At 42.2% G+C, this 26,926-nt stretch overlaps 2 protein-coding genes across 5 annotated transcripts in view; one reads left to right on the top strand and one right to left on the bottom strand.

Moving 5' to 3' along the window:
* The window catches only part of LOC128840792 (uncharacterized), a 78,600-nt gene extending 71,093 nt beyond the window's left edge, over positions 1-7,507 (top strand). Inside the window, exon 4 of the mRNA XM_054035219.1 lies at positions 7,036-7,507. Within this exon, the coding sequence (XP_053891194.1) occupies positions 7,036-7,239 (204 nt within the window). The 3' untranslated portion in view covers positions 7,240-7,507. The remainder of the gene's footprint in view (positions 1-7,035) is intronic.
* Positions 1-26,926, bottom strand: part of MYPN (myopalladin) — a 134,260-nt gene that overhangs the window by 7,698 nt on the left and 99,636 nt on the right. For all 4 annotated transcript variants that reach the window (XM_054035201.1, XM_054035203.1, XM_054035202.1 and 1 more), the window contains 8 exons: positions 20,994-21,086; positions 14,865-15,086; positions 14,179-14,328; positions 12,866-12,945; positions 11,661-11,787; positions 9,978-10,185; positions 5,143-5,308; positions 1,734-1,867 (listed from right to left, as the gene is read on the bottom strand). In XM_054035201.1, coding sequence (XP_053891176.1) covers positions 1,734-1,867; positions 5,143-5,308; positions 9,978-10,185; positions 11,661-11,787; positions 12,866-12,945; positions 14,179-14,328; positions 14,865-15,086; positions 20,994-21,086 — 1,180 coding nt within the window. The remainder of the gene's footprint in view (positions 1-1,733; positions 1,868-5,142; positions 5,309-9,977; positions 10,186-11,660; positions 11,788-12,865; positions 12,946-14,178; positions 14,329-14,864; positions 15,087-20,993; positions 21,087-26,926) is intronic.

Here is a 26,926-nt window from a genome sequence, read left to right as displayed (position 1 = left end):
TCTCAAATTGTTCTAGCCACAGAAGCATAATTCTCACTTGCCTAAATGGAAAATTGACTAATAAAATCTGAGAGATCTAGACAAAGGAGAAAAGGGCCATGCTCAAGAAAGAATGAACATTGCTGCTTGACTCAATGATTTCATTTAATTATATATGCAGAAAGTAACCTTATGGTTCCAAAACCTATTTCCATGTGAAATGTCTCTCCATAAATGTAGATCTTAGAAGCCTCTAATTTTTATGCAGGTAATTGCTTTTTTTGTGCTGATCCTGTCCCCAAATGAAGTCAGTGGAAATGGAGTGTATCCGACTGATTTTTTTTTTTTTATCTCTGTATTGTTTACTGCATATCTTGCAATAAAAACTGACGAAAAAAGTTTTCTTGTGAAGTTATTTATTAAATTGCATGTAACATTGCTTATTAAATGGCATGTATATCAGGTCATTAATTGAGATGCAATGAGGTCTTTATGTTTCATATACAAATGTCACATTTACCTTGCTATGTGTTATGAAATTACACTATAAATGAATTAGCTGAAGAACAAAAAATGGTTTATTGGGGTATGCCCAGGGGCGGGCAAACAACGGCCCGCGGGCTGCTTCTGGTACATCGGATGTTTTTATCCAGCCCTCAAGCTTTGTCCAGGGAACGGAGTCGGGGCTTGCCCCGCTCCGCCCGCCTGGTGCTCTCCAGCCCCCGACTCAATATTCCACCATCTTTGGCATGCGCAGAGCCACACTGCACAGGTGTGACTTCACTGCGCTGTTTCTGGGATCGAAACCCCATCCCTACTCGGCAGCCCCATTAACATGGCAGCGCACCCAATCCCCTCCTCGTCTCCTACAGCCCCATCCTCGAGATCCTTGAAACTGCCCAGGGGCCGCACCTGTCCCAGCTAGGGTGCCTCCCCCCATGGCAGTGCCTGGTACGGCCGCCTTGGTGTCACTGCTGGCCGTCCCCTAGGAATCTACAGTACCACCCCTGTAGAGTCTCAGCTCCCTCAGTAACATCCTTTATAGAGCCCTCCCGCCCCCATGCTATACCCCCTAGAGTCCCCCTCTGCCATCAGGCATTCATGGCCCGCCATACAATTTCCATACCCAGATGTGGCCCTCAGGCCAAAAAGTTTGATCACCCCTGTCTGCTTATCCTGGTGTAAGAGGCGATGCATAGCTTTGCTTCCTCAGGAGGAACTGTTTATTATTATTTATTTGTATTATGGTAGTGCCTAGAAGCCCTACGAGAAATTAGGGGCCCACTATAACTAGGCACTGTACAAAAACATAGCAAGACAAGTCTCTGCTCCAAAGATTTTTATAGCCAAAATAAACAGGTCAGAGGAAGTATTATCCCCATTTTACAGATGGGGAAACTGAAGAACAGATTGTTTAAGTGATTTGCCCAAGTCACCCAGGCTGCGATAGTGCTGTTAAGTGAACCCAGATCTCCAGAGTCCGGTGCACAGCTCCTGCTCTACCTCTCACCTGCATCCAAGTTGTGATGCAAAAGTGCTAATATGGCTATGCAGGGTGTGTGTGGTTCTTACTTCTCTTTTGTGGCTATATTAGGCTGCGAACATACTGTGACCCTATACTAATAATGGGTCTATTCAATTTCCATCAATGTCAATGAAAAGATTTCAGCAAGAACTGCAAAGGGTATATTAAGAACTGAACCACATATGTTTTTTGCTTTGTTTTACTTAGTAGTCAATAATAGGACACCTACCATATATATCAAGTCTAGCAGTGCATGAAACAATACCAGCTTCATTTTTCGCAGACAGAGTGTACCAACCAGCATCTACTTTCTTGGCAGGTTGAATCAAAAGGCATACGTATCCTGTTGTGTCTTGATGCATGCTGGAAAAATAAGTGTACAGAATTAGTATTTCTCTCAAGTGTGCATCTGCTGTCTGGGTTTAACATCATATAGATTAAATACATACTAAATCATAGTCTTAGAGTGCAGCTTTACTCCGAAGGCCTGTATAAAAGCAGCAACTTCATACTCAACACATCTGCTCCTTGCATGTTCTTGGAGTCTGATCTGTTCATTCTAGTGATTCAAATATGTGTTTACTCCTCTCAGCCCTGCAGGGCCATCACAACTGTGGGCTTGTCTACATTACTGCGCGAGGTCGATCTAAGATATGTAACTTCTGCTATATGAATAGTGTAGCTGAAGTTGATGTACTTAGATCTACTTACTGCAGTGTCTTCACTGCGGTAAGTCGACAGCTGACGCTCTTCCGTCGACTCCACTTGCGCTTCTCGTTCTGGTGGAGTACCGGAGTCGATGGGAGAGCGCTCAGCAGTCAATTTATCACGTCTATACTAGACGTGATAAATCAACCCCCGCTGGATTGATCGATGCCTGCTGATCCGGCGGATAGTGTAGACAAGCCCTAAGAGAGACTCAGACTTTAAGGTCAGAAGGGACCATTATGATCATCTGGTCTGACCCCCTGCATGCTGCAGGCCACAAAACCGTCCCTACCCTTTCCTTGACTCTGCTGATGAAGTCCCCAAATCCTGTGTCTTAGTGACTTCAATTGGCAGAGAACCCTCCTGCTAGAGATCCCTGCCCCATGCTGTGGAGGAAGGCGAAAAACCTCCAGGGCCTCAGCCAATCTACCCTGGAGGAAAATTCCTTCCCGACCCCAAATATGGCGATCAGTAAGACCCCGAGCATGTAGGCAAGAGTCTCCAGCCTAACCCTTGTTAGCCATTATACTGTTTGCCTACCATTGCTTGGTATTCCTCAGCTAATATGTTTTACCATTAAACCATTCCCTCCATAAACTTGTCTAACTTAATCTTAAAACCAGACAGGTCCCTCGCCCCCACCGTTTCCCTCGGAAGGCCATTCCAATATTTCACCCCTCTGACGGTCAGAAACCTTCGTCTAATTTCAAGCCTAAACTTCCCCACGGCCAGTTTATATCCATTTGTTCTTGTGTCCACATTAGTACTAAGCTGGAATAATTCTTCTCCCTCCCTTGTATTTATCCCTCTGATATATTTAAACCAGCATTTGTTACAAGCACAAGCCTATTTGCTGATGCTGAGTTTATCTGATGGTGGATTTAATGTCTGACACAGCCACTTTTATGCTCACTTTAAAAAAATTAATCATATACTTAATGCAAATTTGCTTGTCACTGTATGAATAATGAACATTATTTTAAAATCTACAATATAAAATTGAACCTTTACTCATCTGCACTCTTCAAACCTTAGGGAAATTAAAGTTTCTAGAATTTTATTGGCAAAAAAAAAGTGCAATTGTGGTTTGCAGAGTTTCGTTTTAAGAAAGAGGAAAATAATTATTCTATCTGCAACGCTGATGAGATCTCTGCTAGGAATCTTAATATTAAAGATACTAACTACTTGGAAGAAATCCAAAGAGGGAACAATGTCAGTTAGAAGGCTGGAGGGAATTTAGAAGTTAATTATGCTTAGGAATAACTGAGGGTACAGAACTAGCTGTGACTATGTGGAAGGTGTTTAATGCCAAAGGCCAAATTCTGGAACTGTATTCCTGGACCACAAAAATGAAAGCACATTAATGCTGCAGACTAGTAGTGCGTTTCTGTATTAAGGAAGGAGTATTCCTGTCCAGAGTAGGAATAAATCTGCACCAAGGGTTGGAGTGTGGATAGATGCCAGTTTGGAGGCAAGGAGTTTGTGCACTCAAACACGGAGACCACACTTCTTGACTGCTAGATCCTGCTCTGCTAATCCCTTCTATGGCAGGACCTACAGAACTCTCCTCTCTGAGTTCTGGGAGAGATCAAATCTGGATGGCCACCTTCTGCCTCCTATCCTCCCACTTCTAATTGCAGATTCTGGTGTCCTCCGCTGTATACTAGCCAGCCAACATTTGGGGAACATGAATGAAGAGGCATTATTTAGGGTGGAAAGGGGCAGAATGTGTATGTAACTGCAAGTAATGGGATGAAATAAATAAAAACTTTCTGAAAAGGAGATCTGTTAGGCTGTGGACTAGTGTCTTAAGGGAAGAGGTGGAAGCCCCATCTCTTGGGATATTTAAAACTAGACTATACAAGGCAGTGGCTATAATATACTGTGCAGTACATTCGTAGGTTGATAGGTGGGTGAGCAACAAGACAGGACCTATATGGTTTTCCACCTCTAACTTGTGATTATAATGAGTTTGACTTTATCATTTATTATTTATGCCTACAATGTATTGTATTACATTTTAGTCCACTATGTAAACTGAGCTGTAGCTCATTTGTGAATTTCATATTTTGTATAATAATTGCCTATACTCTTAAAAGTAAATCAAATATTTCTCTTATCCTAGAATGAGATATTGCTTTAAAAATCCTCTTAATAAAGGTCCAGTATCATTTATGATTTCCCCCCAAATCTACCAGCAAAAAGGCAATTTGAAAGATTAAATGACCATTGCAATGATGGATCCCAGCAGCACTTTACTCACAGCTCAGCCAACTGATCTCTTAAGTTTAGTTTTAAAAGCTAAACTGACATAAATATAAAAGAGAAGCTCATCTTTAAATACAAAATTATATTGTTAAATTGGAAAGGTTATGGCAGTGAAGTGCTGATGCCTATATTAGTAGGATGCACTGAGCAGCACGCACAATGGAGGTGATGAAGAACTGAGAGGCAAGGGGGATGAAATTCATCCGGTACAAAGGCACAGTTCAAGGTACTTCTTAAACCCTTCAGGGATGGATTATGTATTGCCAGAAAGGCATATACGTGTTTCACGACTGGCCCCATGTAGCAGAGGACTGTGTTGTGGTGAGTATGGGAAGGTGCAATAGGATCTGTGGTGATAAAGTATAAGTAACATACTATGCAAGTGGCCCAAAAACACTATCACCACTATACTAGTCTATTGGCTGGAGCAGTGGCTGTGGGGTGTAGGGAGCTGTGCTGCACTTTTGCACCCAGATCCCAAATTGGGGAAATGGATTTCATTCCCTTATCCTTCATACTAAAGACCAGTTCCTTAGGCTTTAAGTGGGTGAAATAAATTTCATCTAGAGAGAGGACAAAACCTGCTCTGACAACAAAACTTTTGTGCCAACAATCAGCCCAGTCTCAAGGTGACATTAACTGTATGAATGACTGTACAATACCTCATCCTTTCTCTATTTGCAGGGATGGTTTCATTGTCTTTCTTCCAGTAGAATATTGGTGGTGGCATTCCAATCACTCTGCCTTCTAATCTGACTGGGTGCCCTTCAGGCACGCCACAATTCTGTAACTTCTCCAGGAATGCTGGGGCTTTTTTGACTTCCTTTGCTGGAAAGGAGGAGGAACAATTACTGTGCATCCATGTCTTTATTTAGTCTTTTGCACTGAACCATTTGGAAACAAACAATCCAAAATGATTCCTATGACATCTTAGGCCTTGTCTATACTACCAAGTTTTGTCTTTTGTCGACCAAACAGTACGTGTGTACACATTGCGCTGTGACTTTTGCTGGGAAAGATGCCCAGTTTTGGTGACTAAATACATCCACCCCAATGAGAGATTTATGTCTTTTTCCTCTACCTGTTTCTCAACAAAGTGCCAGAGTAGACAACACGCTTGATTTCATTGCTTTAGTTGGCCACCAGGAGGTGTCCCACAATGCCCATCATGACCGCTCTGGTCAGCGTTTTGAACTCCACTGCCCTGCAGCCAGGTAAACCACCATCTGCCCCCCCCCCCCTTAGAAGCCTCGGGAATTTTTGAAATTCCATTTCCTGCTGGCTTGGCGTAGAGAGGTCTCCTCACATCTTCCCAGGTGACCTTTGTGAGTTATAGCACCAAATGCTCTCCTGCTTGGACCACTGCAGAACTGTTGGCTCTGATCTGTATATGGGGAGAGGAGGCTGTGCAGACCCAGCTGCACTTGAGCCATAGGAATTGGGATACCTACGGGCACATTTCTCAAGGCTTATACAAAAAAGGCTATGATCAGGATACACTACAGTGCAGAGCAAAGATAAAGGAGCTGAGGCAGGCGTACCATAAGGTGAGGGAGGCAAACCATCACTCTGGTGCTTCACCTAAGACCTGTTGGTTCTATAAGGAGCTGGACGCTATCCTTAGTGGTGACCCCATCTCCATTGCGTAGAGCCCCATGGATACTTTGGAGGGAATGGAGGTGGTGGAAAGAGGACCTAACCTGGAGGACAAAGTTATTGATGAAGAGGTGGAGTTAGATGAGCATGTGCAGCTCCTGGCAGGGTCACCTGGTGGGGCAGGCAGCCAGGAACTGTTCCCCATTCCAGAGGTGTCTAGCCAGTCTCAGCAGTCTCTCTCGGGGGAGCAAGAAGCAGGAGATGAGACGCCTGGTAAGTGGCTGTGGCCAGTATAGTGTGGAGGTGGGTTCAGGGTATAGAAATGTGGTAGGCTGGCTGCGTTTCTGTGAGCTGGACATTTCCCTGTGTAGCTAATTGGCATGGCAGAATAATATGTTGATGCACGCTGAGATCTCACGGGAATTCTCCACAGAGATCTCCAGAGAAGTTTCCTGGAGGTACTCGGTAATCTTCTGCCGAAGGTACCATGGCAGAGCAGCTTTGTTCCTTCCCCCATTGTAGGAAACTTTCCTACACCATTCGGCAATCACTTCTGCAGGGACCAAAGTGGCAGACAGGCAAGCAGCATAGGGAACAGGGCGGAAGCCACAAGCGTTGAGTAGATGTACCCTCATTTCCCTGCTTACCCTTAGCAGTGAAATGTCTGCTAGAATGATCCCCATCTGTGGGAAAAGTGCAGGAGAATTTTAGAATTTTTTCCATAGAATGTTGCACCACAACCCTTGCAGAGAATGTGTGCTCTTTTCCCCAAGTGGAGCGCCCCTCCCCGGCCCCCCAACACTCACCATGCTTTGGCTGTTCGCAGAGATGTGTGCCTGATTAGGGTCAGTGAGAAAGTGATTGCAATGTAGCAAAAGATGTATATAACTGAAATGTTACAATGCTGTGCGTGAATTTAACAATCCCGCTTCTGTGCATTGTCCCCTGTGCTTCACCAGATGTGGCCTTCAGGAACACCCCACGCACCTCCGCTGAGCGTCTTCGCCAGACAAGAAAGCGCCCAAGATGCAGAAAAGAAGACATGTTCCGGGATGTACTGCATTGCTCCAATGCAAGGAAAAGGGAACGCCAGGAGTACTGGGAAGCCGAACAGTAGGACAGAAAAGAGAATAAGGAGTTTAAGAACGCTACTGAGCGGATGATTAAAGTAATGGAGGAGCAAAAGCAGATGCTGCAGTCCTTAGTAGTGCTGCAGACTGAGCAGATCCATGCTCGCCTTCTCCTATAGCACATTCAGAACACTTTTCCATGCCCTGCCCCCCAACTCCACCCGCACATTCCCTTCCACTTTCCAGGAGTTCTCGGTTTCCCCTTCTCTCCACCCCCTCGAACAACTTTCACAATGATAGCTAGACCTACACACAGTTGTGAAAGTCTGTCCTTCCCTGGTTCCTCCTTTTCCAGCAGGCATCTGTGTGTTTCTGTGTGCTGTTTCTTGTTCAATAAAAGCAAAGTTTTTTTAATGGTGAATCACTTTTATTTTTTTCCTAAAAATTCAGATTGCAGGCACTACCAATACATGCACAGGCATTGTAATCATTGTCTCACAGGAATATAAGGCCCAAAATGACACAATTGCTTCCTAGGAAATCTAACACGGTGTCAGAGATATACATTACTGGTGCTCATTGTCAAAGTGTGGCCTCAAAGCCTCCCTGATTCTAATTGCCCCCTTTGAGGCTCCTCTGACAGCCCCAGTATCTGGCTGCTCAAAATCAGCAGCCAAGTGGTCTGCCTCAGCACTCCACCTATGGGCAAACCTTTCACCCTTAGCTTCACAGAGATTATGCAACATATAGCATGTGGCTATGACCATGGGAATATTATCCTCATTAAGGTCTAGCCTGCCATAAAGGCATCACCAGCGTGCCTTTAATCTGCCAAAGGCACATTCAACAGTCATCCAGCACCTACTCAGCCTGTTGTTGAACTGCTCCTTACTGTTGTCCAGGTAAGGTTTCATGAGCCATGGCTGAAGGAGTACACTGGGTCTCCCAGGATCACTATGGGCATTTCAACATCCCCCACTGTAATCTTCTGGTTTGGAAAGAAAGTCCCCGTTTGTAGCTTTCTGTACAGGACGGAGTTCAAGAAGATGCGTGCGTTATGCACCTTTCCAGACCACCCTGCGTTGATGTCAGTGAAACGCCCAGTGATCCACAAGCGCCTGCAACACCATGGAGAATTACCCCTTCCTATTGATGTACTCTGTCACAAGGTGGTCTGGTTCCAAAATTGGAATATTTGTGCCATTTATCGCCCCTCCACAGTTTGAGAACCCCATTTCTGCAAAGCTATACACTATTTCACGCACATTTCCCAGAGTCACGGTCCTTCGTAGCAGGATGCGATTTATTGCCCTCCACACTTGCATTAACACAGCCCCAACGGTCAACTTCCCCACTCCAAATTGATTTGCGACCGACTAGAAGCAGTCCGGAGTTGCCAGCTTCCACACAGTGATTGCCACACGCTTCTCTACCGAGAAGGCAGCTCTCATTCTCGTGTCCTTGCGCCACAGGTCTGGGGTGAGCTCCACACACAGCTCCAGGAACATGGCTTTCTGCATCTGAAAGGTCTGTAGCCACTGCTCTTCAGACCATACCTGCATAACGATACGATCCCACCATTCAGTGCTTTTTTCCCGGTCTACCTTATGCAGCTGCTCTGTGAATACCAAAAGCAATCTAGAGTTGCTCCTATCCATGTCACGCAGAATGTCGGGTGCCTATGAGTCTTCTTCAGTTAGGAACTTGACAATTAAATGCACTGCCAGCCTCAATGTCTTCATGACAGTTAACAGAGCATAGGAGAGCAGTGCGGGATCCATCCCTTCTCACAAAGATGCTGGGGTGCACAGCAGAGAATGGCCGCTGCAAAAATGCCGCGAAAAAGCTGGAAGCCTGTGGAGTGCTGGGACACAAAGCAATGCATCACAGGACATTTAGCCAGGTCCCAAGATGCGCCACAATCTGCTCCACCTTCCCACAACACCTAGTGACAGAAGGTGTCGAGCTGGACTGTGGGATAGGTACCCACAGTGCAATGCTCACACTGTCGACGATGGAGCCCCCAGTGTGCATGCGATCTGCTGACAGAGGGAGCAAGTGTGAACATGAAATTCAGATTTTTTATTATGTCGACTTTCGGGTGTCGACATCACTTTTGTTGACAAAAATTGGTAGTGTAGATATTGCCTTAACAGGTTGTGATTTTATTTTCTAATGAAAGATTATCAACTTGTTTAAGATCCAAGATCCTTAAGGGAATGTACTGAAAATCATACATAGAACTGATTTTTTTCTATAGATGAATGTATATATGGGGTCCAAAAATGCTACCATTGCAGGAAATGAGTGCTGCAGATGTGGATTTCAACAGCACTTTTATCATGGCTGCTCAGGTTTCATCAGGTTTATTTAATAAAATGAGTAGCATGCAGCATTTTTACATATAAATATTTTTTTAAACTAATAAAACTATAACTGACATGATAGGGAGGCCATACAGTATTTTTAAAACCCAAGGCTATGTCTTTTTCCTGGGGAAGAGATCAAGAACAGCAATGTATGAAGGCAGGGGGCTGAAAAAGAAAAAGATTATGGATGAGTAGGCAGGGGTTTGCACATAGATACTGTATAGAATCATCACAGCCCTGAAGGAACAACTGGAACACCTCTAAAAAAGAAGCACTGGATTTGATTCTCTTCCTTACAGCAGTTTTACACTGGTGTAACTTCACTGACTGCAATGGAGTTACTTTTGACATACAGTGGTGTGAGAGGAGACTCAAGCTCAATACATACAAAGTAATAGATACAAGTAATTACAGTATGATACTATACATTGTCTTTTATTAAAACCTTTCAGTAAGTCTTACCTACAACACTGAGCTCCAGGCTAAATGAATTTTGTCCTGTTTTGTTGGTTGCAATGCAAGTATAAGTTCCAGCATCATTTTGTGTGAGAGGATCAATAAGCAAAGAGTGAACACCGGTCTCTCTGACCAACATCTTGTGAGTGCTATCTGGTAATACAGGTTTGCCATTCAGAAGCCACATCAGGTCTGGAGTTGGTAACCCACTCACCTAACAGACAATGAAACAGCTAAAGGCAAGTGACAGACTGATACACACATTCAACAACCCAATAAATAAACTATCGTAAGATCACATATGTATGAGAGAATGTAGAATAGAAAGTGAGGCCAGAGATAGAACTGCTAACTGCTATTGGTGATTATTTCCAGGAAAAAAATTGATTCCACAAATAAGATTTATAAAAAGCAAAATGTTACTATTCTGCTTGTTTTCAGATTGTGAGTGGCTGAAACCAAAACACTAGATCAGAACTTTTATAGGATTTAATAGGGATGAAATCAACTGGGTTCTACAGAACTCACTTGAAACACATAGAATTTAATAATATAGAATGAGGTATTTCTGTAGAAGTCTTAAATCAACACACAATAGAATTATCAGTTAATATGATTATTTTATACCTCTTATTACATTCTGTAGGATTGTTCCATTAGAGATAGGTGCTCACTCAGGGTCAAAAGCTTCTCTTCAATGGAGAGAAGCAAATGCACGAATTCCAGAAATTGGAGAAGGGAAATGGAACCTACCCAGAATAGAAATTGCTTTTCTCCAATCTTGTGAAATCTACAATTTGCTTTTAGGTCCCTACAAGCACTGGTAGGAGAGCAGAGCTAGAGAGTAACCAGCTTCTGTGGCATGCTCCCCTAGTAAACTTTGAATTATTCCTAAGGAAAATTCACTAGAAATGGGCAATAACTTCCACTCTGTCTTCTACTCCCTTCAGGGCTAGGGAAGATCTACTTGCATGGTAGTGGGACTAGTGTCAGCAGTGTGAGTGTTTCTCTGTGTATGTGGGTGCATACATCCTCAGATCTGGAATGGTGGAGGCTATGGAATAGCTTAAAGGTCCCTGGGGTCTGCATAAATGCCATACCACTGCTTAGCCCATTTGGATAGACACTAATCCCTGTGACCCACAACTCCTCAGAGTTGGGAGCATGGGTCAATAAGTTGGGAGTTTTTCTTCTCTATGCCCTTTAGAGAAAAAGGGAATGATTGAGGCTCTGTTGCACCTTTCTAAAAATATTAGTCTTCTAACTATCAATAAAATACAATGTGAACCTTGGGGTGAAAATGCAGTATCTTCAATCGTTTCTGCCTCACTTTTATAGCTAGATGGGTGTGTGTTCAAGCACCTCTAACAGGATGAATCAATGACTCATCAGAGGAGCCCTACATCTCTATGGAAGTTCCTTCCATTTGCCACTCTGCTAAAAGGCTGCTAGAAACTAAGCCACATAAATTGTATGAACTCTGTTGTAAATGAGCCTTCTAGTTTTGGTGAAATTTATACAGCATTTTTCATTCCATTTCTCATGTGCTATGTAGAAAACACCTGAAGCTCAGGCAGAGTGATAGTAGGAAATGAGAGAACAAACACAAGAAAGTATTGAAGAAAGCCTATTAAGGAAGACAGCTACCAGTATGTATACAGAGAGAGTAAGAGTGAGCCATGAAAATACCTTACAGTCCAGTCTACAAAGTCGCCCCTCATGAGCTACCATGTCTCCAGGTGCCTGCAGAAAATATGGCCGGAAAAAGCGGTCTTGTAGTGGTTCTTTATCTCCTTCTTGCACACGGGACCTTGCTCTGCAATACAAAACTGCAGGTATGTGTTTGGAAGAAATATAAATTATTTTCCTAAAATTTGGTATGGGGCACAAACTGTAGAAAACGATCAACAGATATTTAGGTAAAACCAAAAAGTAATGCCAGAATAGGTGTGCAAAGAAAAGCATTAAGTACAATATAATGTGTGCATATTTTAAATTTGTTAGATTATCAAATGAACTTTTAATACAGTAAGTAACACTGGATTCCTAAGTCATTCCATATTTTTCTGGCAGAATTTATTTTTACTAATTCATCCATTTCCAGTAACTCCATTGCAATTGTGATTAACTAACTATAATAATAATACTTTGCATTTAATTAGTACCTTCCACCTGATGATATCAAACACTGTATTGACATTAGTGAGTTAAACCTCACAACTAAGGAGGTAGGGAAGCATTATTATCCTCATTTTTAGAGATGTGGAGAGTGAGATACAGGCTGAAGCCAAAATTTAAAAAAATGACTAGTGATGTTGAGTGTCCAAATTGAAACACATTAAAGAGGCTTGATTTTCAGAAGGTGGGTGCTCACCAGTTTCTGAAAATCAAGTCACTTTAGGGTGCCTGAAGTCCAGCACCCAAATTCACTGGCTCATTCATTTGAAAACCTTGACCTAAGTGACTTGAGTGCATTAACAAAGGAAGTACATGGCAGGAGCAGGAATAGAACTTGGAACCTCTGGATGAAATCCTGCTCCCACTGAAGCCAGTGGGAGTTTTGCCTTTGTCTTCAGTGGAGCCAGGATCACCCACCAACTCAAAGTTCTGTGCTTTTGGTCACAGGCCATCCTTCCTCAATTAATCAGCTAAGTGCAAACCATCCACCATCTAGAAACTAAATTACACCAAAATCTCAATGACGGAATCAACAGATGAGCAGATAATGTTGGGACAGATAGCAAATTTTAACCATGCCAATAAAATTCTATGGCTCTGGACCAATCAGCACCAAGAAATTCAAGTAAATCACTCAACCTGAAAAATATTCTGGGTCAAAAAGGCAACCTCGGTAAAGCAAAACGGTGTGATTCTGGCATTGTACATCATCTTACCTATGCGACTGAGTAGTTGTTAATCGGCCACGCATGGGAACAGTCTGAACCATCAAGTGGCCAGAACAACTGATTCTCCCCTAAAAAAGAATGGAAATAGAATTAATTGTCAGTTAACCACTTGTTCGATTCTTCATTATAAGTGTTTGATCCTCTACAGAACATTACGGAATGAATATATTTTAAACTGTGACTGTACTACAGGGCATTTATATTACTTAAATACTGGGAAGTGCCACAAAACAATTTGCAATTTCACATCTTTCAAAATATATTAACATTTAAGGGCCCAAGTTCATCCCCAGTATAGCTCTACTGGAACAGGGTAAATCTATTGAAATCAAATCCATACAAGTCAATGAAATCAAGGAAAGATCATGAAAGCCTAGAATTACACCAGGGATGAATTTGGCCCACTGCATATAAATTATAGCAGTTCTATCTTTCTTTATAGAGTAAAACACAAGCAAAGGAACCCACCAACTATGTGGCTAACCTGATCCTCACTAGACATTTGTCAATCAAAGAACATGTATTTGACAACACAACTGTTGTCCACACATCGAACTCTTCTCTGCTTTGCGAGGCTCACCATAGGTTCAACCAGTTTTACACCAGTGTAATTCCATTGACTTCAATATCATTCCACGGACACAAAACTGCAGTAACAGAGTGGAGAATCAAGCTACTGTCAGCTATCATGTTATTTTAAGCAATGGCACCATAACAACTTAATCTATCTGGTTTGGGGATTGTATAATCAAAAATATTTATAGTAATGTGAAACTTACTAAGAATAGATGGGAAATTTTGAGCAAAACAAAGGTAATGTTTTAGATTTACAATTTTTAAACAGGTCACATGCACAACTTGTGCACTGAGCTGTGATCAATTTACAGCAGTTGTTACAAAAGAAAACAAAATATCAGAATGTATAAAGAGTGGAACAAAAACTAAATGTTGCACTCACCTGAAATATTGCATCTATTTCCTATCACCTTCTCTCAAAAAAGATATAGCAGAAATAGAAGATGTTTGGAATGGGAGACCAAAAATGATTAGAGGCACAGATCCATGTTCATATAAAGGGAAACTGATTGTGACTGTTTAATTTAGAGAGGAGATGAGTAAGAGTATAAACAGGTGTTCCATAACATGGATGCTTCTTACGCATCTGGTTCTAGCCATTGTCACAAACAGGTTGCTGGACTAAATGAACCACTGGTCTGATCCGGTATGGCAATTCTTGTGTTCCTAATTACTTATCTTTCTAAGCTGAAAAAAACACATTTGTAAAGAAAAAATTCCCTTACTTGAGGATTTGCAGCCATTATTGTATAGTTTCCATCATCATCATTAGTAGTAGCTTCAATGTGTAGAGAACATGTTCCATCTCCCTCTCTCTTCATTTTGCAATGTTCATTTTTCTTTGAAATCTGCTTGCCATCCTTGAACCAATATACCTGAAAGTGATCATAAAGAAAAACAGCTATTTATATTTGCTTTGCTGTTGAATAGTGACAAGGCAATCTGCAGATAAGAGTAAAATGTGTTTGCTGAACATTTGCTACTGCACATTTTTATAAATATTGTAAAATGTGCAGATCATTTAAAATAAACAACTGAATGGTTCAGTATTGGGATAATGTAAGTTAGCATTACACAACTGTTATGTTGGCTGTATGAGTATGTGCACTGCTAGACATCTCATCAAATCAGCCCATGTATTTGAGACAGAATCAGACCTTAATATTTTTATCAAGTTTTGTCTTCCTTTCATCAAAACAGATCTGGAGATCAGTCCATGCAGATCACTTAAGGCTGACTTGCACTAAGCAGTAGTGGGGAGATTCTGCTATATTAACTGCTTTACTGATTACTTTGAGAACTACCTATGCAGAACAACAGTCTTGGGAGTGAGGGGCTGCAGAAGTGATATACTGGAAGTTACTGGTAAGGAACCTTTATTTCTGTACATCTGACTTTAAGCATCACTTACTTTGGGTATGGGTATTCCAACAATTTTGCAGGTGAATGTAACAGGAGATCCTTCCATGACCCGAAAATGCTTGAGTCTCTTGTCAAAGATGGGTGCTATGCACTTGCCTGTAGGTATTTCATCATGTTGGATTTCATCATCTGATTCATCCACTGGGGTGCGTTCCAGGCGAAACTCTATTTCATTCATCAACCTCTGTTCAAAGCTTGAAATCTTGTATTCCTGCAGAATTAAATCGGCAGTGATCTGAACAACACTATTACACTCAAAGGTATTTCCAATCACTTGTCTTAAACCAAATGTCAGCTAAAAGACCTGAAAACCTAAAAAGCCCTAACCCCAACAGTAGGTGCACTGGTGCATCGTGCAGCAGTATACACCAATAAGTGCACCCGCAGGCTCTTATTGTAACTTCGGTGTATATGTTTCACAAAAATGAGACTAAGGTTGAGATCTGTCAAAGGGAGTTGTACCTCTTCAATGGGAACTGTTCACATAACTCCTAGGCCTCTCTCAAGAATGTGGCACATTGAAAAAGTAAACTGCGGTTTTCAAGGATGTTTTCCAGAACTAGTAGCCTATTAAATATATGAAGTACTGTCTTTTTGTGTAATAATTTAATTCACATTTAAATAAACAAAAGTATAGCTGCCAAAAGACAAAGATATCAAGATTAAAAAACATGAAACATTTTCAGGTTTACTTACCTAACTGCCAAAATCTTGACCAGTGGAGTTACTTTGTATTTGCACTGGTGTAACTGAGAGCATAATCTGGCCCATGATGTAAAAATGTAAGTTTGAAACTGGTCCTTAGATTATGAAAATATATGGTGCAACAGTCACCATTCCAGTATGAACTACCAGTTATAATTTGTTTGAATTCATTAAGGGCCTGATCCAAAGCCACTGAAGTCAATGGAAAGACACATTGCTCAGCTACACCTTCCTCTCAATGCCAATGAGAAGTCTGTCCAAAACCTCTCTCATTATGAGATCTGTACATAGAGCGTCAGCCTCCTCTCTATTTGGCACAAAGATATGGCTCCTACTTCTGTTGAAGTCCATAGTAGTTTTGCCACTGATTTCACTGAGAATTAGGATTATGTCCTTATCCTATTTCTGACGCAGATGTGTGTCATCAAAATTTCCCTTTAACTGCCAGCATACAGGGAGTGGAACTGTGATAAAATACAGGCTGCTTTGATCTAAGAATATTCAGTAAGGAAAAGTTCCAAGACCCTAAGAGACATATTTCAGAAATTACCGGTAAGTATTTCTGAAAAGATAGTGATTTTTCTTTATACAGGATAATAATACTTTGAATTTTTAAAGCATCTTCCCTCTAAAGATTTACAAATATTTATGAATCAGCCCTCATAATACCCCACATGACATATTTTAATAGGCTTACGTGCGAGATAAGCAAAGATTGCCTGTCAGACAAGAAGTGCAGCATAGTTCCTTTCACTCAGCTAGAAGGACTCTCCTTTTTGTGGTCGCTAAAAGTTGCTATCTACAGACCATAGGCTCCTTCTCCACTCCCCAGCCCTCCTTGTACAACAGGAGCTGCCTAAATAGGCTAGTTATAGATTTCCCTGTGTAAGGGAATCCCTGGCTGGCATAGATCTGTCTCTTCACCCCCCGTCCTAACAACCCAGTGTAGGGGGCATGGTGGGGATATGAGGGGATGGGGCTGAGGAATGATACTGTACATTCTGATGCCCTAAGATACAGTTACCAGCCAGTGCACATTACAGCCTTCAGACTTCTCTAACTTATGTGGGAGGCTGAACTGGCTAACCCAGAATGGGAGTTGAGGGAGCAGAAAAGTGGGGGAAATACATTTTTGTCTCCCTCCTCTGCAGTGAACACAACACAGCCAGATCAGAGTTCCTGAGCCCACAAGTCTGTGGTATTGTGCAGGATGCATCCACAAGATGGTGTTACCTACTGTAATGGTTGGTTAAGGTTTGCCCTATGGTTCACCACCAGCTGGCAAGCTGAATACATCCTTACTGATTTTCATCTTGTTTAGTTTTTTCTTTCACAAAGCACGTCTTAGCATATCACTTTATATGATAGGCCAAATTCTAATCTGTTACACTAGCATAAATCAGGAGTTACTCTGATTTCAGATCTACCAAATGTATCATGTTTTCCTGCAGACTACAGGTTTTGGCCTTTGTACAGGTCTACAGGGAAGTTAAGCAACCAATTGTTTTTTCTGGTGCTGGGAACAGGACTGTGTGGGGGCAGATTCCATATGAAATCAGAGAGTGATTTGTGTATTTTAAGAAATAGCCTTGGCATTAAAATGCTTCATAGTCATCTCCTTTTTTCCTGGAGTTACTCATAAATTAAATCATCCAAATTCAGATACACCAGTTTCTCTCATAAGCTGTGATTCTAAGCAGATATTTCTCTTTTTTTTTCCATGTCCACACTTTTCTGATATCTCATTTCATTCTTCTTAGATTTGAAATTTGCTGTGAGAACTTCTAAGGGCTTCATTGGAATTCTTCAGGTAGCTCCTGAGAGCAGAGAGCAAACACTTGCACAGACTCCCCCCACCATCTCCCAGGACCTGAAGACATTATTACTAGTTTTTCTAAGGCCCCACAGGATAGCCACTGATGCATCTCCAGAATACAGGACATCCCCTCGGTTCTCCCCACCCCCACCTATGTGACCCCTCCCCCTTGCCAGCATGACCTCTCACACGCTGCACAGAGGATGCCTTTGTTCAGAATGTACTGCCTGACCCTAGCCAGCGTGAGCTCACACACACAGTCATGCCACTGGGGGCAGAGATGTTCTCTGGGAAATGGCATCCTCTGTGTATGATACCAGTCAAAACCACGTTCAGTGTTTTATTAGTATCAGACAGGTACAAACCATATGAAAACAGGACTGTCTGGTTTCAAACTGGACAAATAGCTTGTCTACCACCAGAACAGAATTTTTTTTCAGAGTCTTGATATCCTGTAAAAAGAAGAACAGGAGTACTTGTGGCACCTTAGAGACTAACAAATTTATTAGAGCATAAGCTTTCGTGGACTACAGCCCACTTCTTCGGATGCATCTAATAAATTTATGCTCTAATAAATTTGTTAGTCTCTAAGGTGCCACAAGTACTCCTGTTCTTCTTTTTGCGGATACAGACTAACACGGCTGTTACTCTGAAACTTGATATCCTGTATTTCCTTTGAAAGTCAAGGTGGGTGAGGTCATATCTTTTATTGGACCAGCTTCTGTTGGTCAGAGAGACATGTTTTTGAGCCACACAGAGCTCTTCTTCAGGTGTGGGAAAAGCATTCAGAGTGTGTCAGCTAAATACAAGGTGGAACAGATTGTTTTGTTTAGCATAAGTAAACACCTATTTCAAGGGATCATGATTATATACCTATCACACACTTTACTTTCCCCACAAATGATGCAATTGTGTCCTGACATTGAGGTTTGTTACAGCATAACTTTTAAGTAGGAAGGCATATACTTCAGAGTGTTTGGCTTACCTTGGGCGGCTCCCACTCAGCAGCACAGCGGGGGTGCAGAGGTCCAGCTCCTAGGCGGAGGTGCGCAAGCGGCTCCGCGCAGCTCTCCTGCAGGCACTGCCCCCCAGCTCCCATTGGCCAGGAACTGGCCAATGGGAGTTCAGAGCCGGTGCTTGGGGTAGCATGCGGAGTCCCATGGCCCCCCAGTCTAGGAGTCGGATTTGCTGCTGGCCGCTTCCGGGGCGCAGTGTGGTGTCAGAACAGGTAGGGAGAAGCCCGCCTTAGCTGGGCAGCACTGCTGACAGGACTTTTAATGGCCCGATTGGTGGTGCTGACCAGAGCTGTCGCGACCCAGTGCCTTACATTCCGTGACCCAGTACTGGGTCGTGACTCGCAGTTTGAAAACCACTGCACTATTGTACTGTATTTGCTGTTTTTGGTAGTCTCTGATGTTGCCTGATTGTGTACTTCCAGTTCAAAATGAGGTATGTGGTTGACTAGTCAGTTCGTAACTCTGAGGTTCTACTCAGGGCTGGTGCAATCATTTAGGCAAACTAGGCAGCCGCCTAGGGCGCCTAGTGGTTGGGGGCGCCTTGAAGCCTGCTCAGGCGAGGAGGTGGAGTGGAGGTGAACTGGAGTGGGGGGGGGGGCGCACGGGGAGGGCCGCCCACAGTAACGGGTGGGGGGACACAGGGGACCCGCTCCCCGCCCCAGATCACCTCCACTCTGCTTCCTCCGCTGAGCACAAGCCCCCGCTCTAAGTCTCCTCCAATTGGCGCCGCAAGCCTGTGAGGGGAGGAGAATTAGAGCGGCGCCAGCGTGGAGGAGGCAGAGCCGAGGTGAGCTGGGGCAGTCTCCCTAGGCGGGGTTAGCTGCCGTGGGGGGGGGGGGAAGTCTCCCCAGGTGGAATTAGCTTCCGGGGGGGGGGGGAAGTCTCCCCAGGCGGGGTTAGCTGCTGTTGAGGCAGGCTCCCCGGGCAGGGTTAGCTTCCGTGGGGGGGGGGAGGGAGAGGTGTCTCTCCAGGTGGGGTTAGCTGCCATGGGGGGGGTTCTCCCTGGGCGGGGTTAGCTGCAGAGGGGGTTTAGCTGCGGTGGGGGGGCTGGGTTAGCTGCCGTGGGGGGGTCGGGGTTAGCTGGGTGGGGGGAGGTACAAGGTGGAAGTTTCACCTAGGGCGCGAAACTTCCTTGCACCGGCCCTGGTTCTACTGTATCTTAAATACTTATATAGTCCACATTTACCATCGTATCTGAGCAACTGACAATCTCTTTTTTACCGCATTTACCCTCACAACACCTCAGAGAGGTAGGAAAGTACTATTCTTCCCATTTTACAGATACTAAGTGACTTGCCCAATATCATATGGGAAGTCTGTGGTGGAGCAAGTAATTGAATCTTGGTCTCCCGTGTCCCAGACTAGTATGCTAACCACTTTTCCATTCCTTCCTTGGAATGTTGAAAAGAATAACCCATCAAATAAGTATCTTGAACTGAACATAATACGTTGTATTAGGGGGAATTCTGATCTATGTTGATCACTTACTTTCCAGGCCTGGCTTCTCCAAGTTCCAGACCTGTCCAATCAAACTATGCTGAAGGTTTAATTCCAGTTTCACCTTAATATCAGGGATGGTTTCCTGCATCCATTATCTCACCTTTAAACTGTGGCTGCAGATTAACAATTGTGAAGTTGTCTTCGAGTCACTAAACAAAAATGTTGTTCTTTGTGCATTTAGGACATCAGAAAATCTCTTACAACAGCTTTTATCCCTCAGCAGTGCTCTAGCTACGCTGTTTTGTATAGTGTCATGTACAGTTGTGTAGCTACAGGGCTCTGGGGAAGAATAGGGTGATTGAGCGGGTGATTAGGTAGAGGATATGAGGTCAGAAGTAAGGTACAGTAAATCCATGAATAATTTGGAGAATTCAGGAAGGCAACTTTTAGCTACAGTTGAATTAGATGGAACTTGAATGAGGATGGGGAGTGTTATGTCTTCATGGAGTAAGCAAGTTGCGTGACCACAACAATCTGAGACCCTGAAAATTTAGAGGATGGGGATTTGGACTACAGAAGCCAATAAACAAACTCTTGGTTTTTATGCACATTGTAATAAGGAACAAAGAAGAACGCATGGCACCTGAATCTTCTCTTGTATAGTCATTTGAGTTATTACAGTGCAAAGGAGAATCCAACCCAACACAGCAGAATTGTTGGAATGGTTACTGCTCTTTGAACCTCCAGTGTTGTCAACATCAAGCAACAAAAGGCATTCCATTCTGCCAGTGCCAAGTGTGATGTCTTCACAGCACTCCCAGCCCCTGCTACCGTAAGGACCACAGTTTGAGCCCAGAGATTTTTACACAGGATCTTTGTTTAGCAGTGCAAAGACCTGCTACTGGACTGGCTCAAATGTATAGTTTTAAACTATATTAGTGTGTTTAGCAGCACAAATGCTGATCATGCAATTTTTCAAACCTACAAAGAAACGCAAATATAATAACTTTCTAGAACAATGAAGCAATTATTTTCATATCATTTTTTTTTACCAATTGTGTCAAACGCAGAATTTGGAAATGAAAAATCTAGTGACAAGAATTACATATGGTGTAACAAAAGTTGGATAATAATGTTGTACCTTGGATACATCTTGAGTTGTATAGTTGAAGACTGGAGAATCATTGCTTGGTCCCTGAAGTCTGTGGGTCAGTTTTTCATCATATGTTGTTCTCTAGCAGAGGGAAGTAAGATTAGGGATTAGGAAGATAGTACCATACCAGAGGGAAGTAAGATTAGGGATTAGGAAGATAGTACTATAACACTTAAAGGTATAATTTTAATGAATCTGGAGCTGATTTTGTAATCAAAATATACTAAATGAAGTTCAGAGGTAATGAAATATTACCACATAATTGGAGAGTCTGATTCTTGTTCTAGATACTTGGGGTATTTCAGTAGTTTTTCTACTGATTTTTATTTGATACTGGCTGCTATCAAAAAGAACATGCAGTATGTAATTACAAAATAGGGGCATTTTCTCCTTTATATTGTGCTATTTTATAGCAGAGAATAGGGGAGGAGGGAGTCCATCTGATGGACCCATTTAAAAGTCAACCATAGGCATTTTTTCTTTCTTGTGTGTTTCTTTACTAAAAAAAAAATGGCATGCAAAAATGACTCGGCCAGGGACGGGACGGGGCCAACGGTGTTCGGCCGGAGGTGCTCGGCCTGGGGCCGGCGCCCCAGAGCCCGAGTCGAGCCGGGTGGGAGACGCCGGGGCCAGAGCCTCTTGGCCTGGGCTGGCCGGCCACCGAAGGGAGCCACTCGGCCAGGGGGGCTGGATTGGGCCACGCCGCACCCAGCCCCAGCTTACCTGCTGCCTCCCTGTTTCAGGCTTCCTGCGAACATTTGATTCGCGGGAAGCAGGGGAGGGGGAGGAGCAGGGGGTGGAGCGTTCAGGGGAGGGGGCAGAGTTGGGACGGGGACTTTGGGGAAGGGGTGGAGTTGGGGTGGGGCGGGGCTGGGGGCGGGGCTGAGGCGGAGTTGGGATGGGGCCAGGGCCCCGTGGAGTGTCCTCCTTTTTTAAAAGTAAAATATGGTAACCCTAGGTTTGCACAGTTTAAATTTTAAAAGTCAGGAAATGCCGAAGATAAGGTTCCTACAGTACAATTAACTCAGGAATGTTGTACGTGTCATATTTCCTCTTCCTGTTTTCTCTTATGTCTATAAGTCAAAGGTTTTGTTAAAACTACAATAATATATAAAGTAAAACAAGGCCATATTAATATTGCTGTAGGAATCTTAACTTTAACTTTTATTGAGTGAAGGTATCATAAGAAACTTAAAATGGGGAATATGAATCTCTTGCTGAAATAAGTAAATACTGTAAAATTTAATAGATTTTAGTCTATTTGTCTATTTCCTCATTGTGTGTGTGTGTGTGTGTGTGTGTGTTTGATTTGTTTTTGTTTTGAGGATTAGCATGAAAGAACAGAAACGAAGTGATTGCTGACAGGTTTTCTGAATAACTGATCTTGTCCACCAAAGCCTATAGAAATTTTTAAAGGGTGATTTACATAAAAAGATTAAAGAAAGGTGGTTCTGATTGTGACTTACCTGGACATCAGTAAAGCATTTCATAAAGCATCACACAGTAAACTAATTAATGATCACAAGTTTGAGTAATAATCTAGACTGGAGTCCTGGACAATAAACTGGCCAAAGGGAAGAGAATAAAGGCTTGAGCTGCAATTTAAGGACTAAAACACAGGGTTCTTTGTTCCTGCAGCTGGTGGTGACTGTGACACCCTGGCACCCCAATATTCACCACTGTCATGTAATTAGGATATGTTTTGTACAAAGTATGCCTTGTGAGGTATCATTCTAAAAGTCTTGATCTGCTAGACAGTTATATCTCATTGGACTGTATGTGCTATCGTCATATGTGAAGTGATGAAGTTTGGCTATGTATGTGTTACTGAAACATGTGAGGTTGAAAACACCCACAAGCAGCCTTTCAGGTACAACAGTAAAAAGGCCACACAATATTAATGGCTTATTGAGGAAATGCACCCAAGCACAAGGATTACCCCAGGAACTGTGTATAATAGAAACCTCTCAGAGATAGTACTACACAATGGGAACTGTTTGACCCAGGTCACAGCAAAAGAGCCTTTCAGCAAGTGAGAAGCAGATATAAAAGGGGTTCAGTGACATCATGATGGTACCTCACTCTCCCTACAACAACACACCTGGAAATACCTGAGGGGCAAGGACTGAACTGTGGGAAGTGATGGTCCCAGGCTAGAGGGATTTTTAGCCTGTGTATGAAAACCCAGGAAAGCCAAGGCAGCTTGTGCCTTAAGAATCTGCCACCTGTTTATCACTCAGGGTGAGAATTTGCTAATTCATATCTCATCTATCTAGTGTGTTAAGCTCAGTTTGTGGTTTTGTTTATTTACTAAGGTAATCTGCATTGATCTGTTTGCTATCACTTATAATAGCTTAAAATCTATTTTTTGTTGTTAATAAACTTGTTTTTGTTTTATTTAAAACCAGTATGTGGAAATTATAATTTAGGGCAGAAAGCTGTTGCATATCTCTCTCCACATTGAGGGAGGGGCGAATTTTATGAGCTTACGCTGTGTAGTTCCCTGTGCAGCGCAAGATGGTACAATTTTGGGTTTACACTCCAGAGTGTGTGTGTGGGGGAGGTGCCTTATCAACTGGGAGGTGCCTTAGCTGAGCCTTCCCATGCAGAGCTGATCTCAGCATCTGTGTGTAAAGCTGCAGCTGGGTGTGTCCCTATCTGTGTGTATCTGGTGAAAGAGCAAGCTTGGAGAATTTAGCAACTTATCACAGCACCACAGTGTGAAAAGGAGCCCAGGCTGGTGGGTCAGGCGGGTTCAGTGGTACCCCAGTTCCAAGTGGCACCCCAGGGGAAACCCGTCACAGTGACATCTTGCTGTACAGTCAAAAATGAAATATAAAATAGTAAAAATCTAAAATCACAGCCACTCGCATATAATACACAGGCATCAAAAATATAAATCACTCCCAAATGATCAGTTCTCAAGTAGTCAGATGCAAGAGGAAAACAGAAGAAAGAGCAAGTGTGTGTGGGTGGAGGGGAGGACAAGATGCACCCAAACTGTCAAAGGCAGACCAACTGAATTAATGGGTTTGCAGTGTCCTAACAAGCAGAGTATGAAAAGCTCAATGACTGTTTTCTAGGTGGTGAATTCTATCAATGAGGACCGTTGTCCGAGAGAGACCTTTCTCTTTGATCTTGATTAGACCTAGGGCCTTAAAAAAGACCATAACTGTTAGCCAGGGACATAAAGCAGTTGGTGACTGCTCAAGTAATTAGGGTACAAATACACAGCAACCCTTCCCTGGGCTCATGGGCTTGTGCTGGTGGGCTAAAAATAGCAGTGTAGACACTCTGGCTGGAAACTGGGCTCGGAGAACCTTCCCCTCTTGCCAGGTCTCAGACCTGGGCTCCAGCCCAAGCCCAAAAGGCTACATTGTTGTTTTTAGACAGGGTGAGCTCCTCAATTCTGAGTCAGTTGACCCAGGCTCTGACACTCATTGCCACAGGGTTGTTTTTGCTGTGTAGACGTTCCCAGAGAGCCCAGATTGCTAAGAGTTTTACATATTAATACCAAGATCTTGAATTGTATCCTTTGGCATATTGCCAATTACTAACCCTGTTTTGTCTTGTATTATACAACTGGGCATTCTCCATGAGGGTACCTTTACTTTGGAATTTAGTTCCCTCCCTTCATCCCAAATAGCCTAAATTTGTATGTTGCTTTTCGGGATGGCTGAAGTATGTGTGATTATAGTCCTTTAGGGTACAAGGTTTTTTGAGGGAGTTTTGGGGGTCTTTGTGAGGTTTGACTGTGTTTCGTGGGATCTGAGATGACATAATTGTGATTATCAATGATTGGTTGTTTTGTTGGCGTTGGTGCAGAATAAGTAAAAAGGAAATGAACTCTGATCTGCTGTTGCTGTGTTTGGTTTTTATGAGGTGTAGTTCTGTTATTGGTTAGGGTGCCTAGAAGAGCCCTTGGATAAACTCTAGCCCTCCTGTATCCTGGACATTATCATATTCACCAGGGAAAGGGAAGCATACATATGTGTTTTGAAGGCTGTGAACAAAATGGCCATTACTTAATCATCTGTAGCTTTACTCTTTGTACTAACAATAAAACAATCACATGCTGCTCTCAATGTCTCATATGAGATACAGCCAGAGAGCATTGCTGCATAGTTTTCTTCATGATAAACAACATAAATGTGTGGGTACAATTCATAATTCTTAGGGCTGCAGGGGTTCTACTCGCACAACTAATCCAACTCCTTGTTCTCATTCTTTAACTCTAACTTTTCTTGATTATTGTAGATTTAGTTCCCTTAATTTTACTATAACACAGGGTTTGGAGATTTCATTATCTTTAACAAATTTATTAGAGCATAAGCTTTCGTGGACTACAGCCCACTTCATCGGATGCATATAGAATGGACTATATGCATCCGATGAAGTGGGCTGTAGTCCACGAAAGCTTATGCTCTAATAAATTTGTTAGTCTCTAAGGTGCCACAAGTACTCCTGTTCTTCTTTTTGCGGATACAGACTAACACGGCTGTTACTCTGAAACCTTTCATTATCTTTGTTTTCCTATCAATTACATAACTTGTATGGTAGCTTTCCAAGGAAATAATACTGCTGTTAACTCACAAGTGTTGTCCAAGTAGTAGAACTTTTCCCATTCCTAGTCCCATTGAAATGAAGCTTGTAAGCATAATTCAGTTTAAAGGATGGTTATGATGATTAAAGTATTTAGTAAAAATGGCATCTTATTACTGCACACAAAGTAAAATTTACATCTGCTATATCTATTAGCAAAAACATGTTTTTACTCCTGCCAGTACTGCACAGCTAACATAGCTGTAAAAGACTATATTATAATCTATTCCACCTCATGCATCATCAGCAAAATTACTGGCTATGTTCTGCATCTAATATCCTTTATTGTTGGTGATGAATGATGTACTGGATGAAGCTGAAGGAACACATCTGGATTATAAAATATCTTGCTGAGTGCACAGTTAGCAAACTCTTGACTTGTAAGCTGAACAGATTTCATATGAAAGTCATTGTTGGATAATAAATAGGGAATCAAGACATACATTTATATGAATCACTCTTGTGTAATATAATAGTAATGATAGTAATATAATAAAATGATAGCAGCACTTTATATTCAGCATAGTACATCTTTCATTTCGGATGTTCCCAAGATGCTTCACAAATTGTATTATACAGCAATCACTTTCCCTGTCACTGAAATTCAGACAACTCTGAGATACAATACCAACTAGTAGTCCAGTGGCACCTTAAAGACTAACAAATTTATTTGGGCATAAGCTTTCTTTATTTGGGCATAAGCTTTCGTGGGTAAAAAACCCACAAAAGCTTATGCCCAAATAAATTTGTTAGTCTTTAAGGTGCCACTAGACTCCTCGTTGTTTTTTGTGGATACAGACTAACACGGCTACCCCTCTGATATTTGAGATTCAATACAACACTCTGCATAAGAAAAATACTATACAACAACATTTAGGAGGAGATGGAGATAATATGTGTAAAAACTATGGCTGTCAATTAATTGCAGTTAACTCACATGATTAACTCAAAAAAATTAATCACAATTAAAAAAATTAATCATGATTAACCGCACTGTTAAACAATAGAATACCAATTGAAATTTATTAAATATTTTGGGTGGTTTTCTACATTTTCAAATATATCCATTTCAATTACAACACAAAATACAAAGTGTACAGTGCTCACTTTATATTATTTTTTATTACAAATATTTGTACTGTAAAAATGATGAAAGAAATAGTATTTTTCAATTCACCTCATACAAGTACTGTAGTGCAATCTCTTTATCATGAAAGTTGAATTTACAAATGGAGAATTATGTACAAAAAAAACTGCATTCAAAAATATAACAATGTAAAACTTTAGAGCCTACAAGTCCACTCAGTCCTACTTTTTGT

This window comes from Malaclemys terrapin, chromosome 7, assembly GCF_027887155.1.
Source record: "Malaclemys terrapin pileata isolate rMalTer1 chromosome 7, rMalTer1.hap1, whole genome shotgun sequence".
Taxonomy (NCBI): Eukaryota; Metazoa; Chordata; order Testudines; family Emydidae; genus Malaclemys; species Malaclemys terrapin.
The sequence above is the reverse complement of the archived record's forward strand: the minus strand, read 5'-3'. Positions and strand labels throughout refer to the sequence as shown.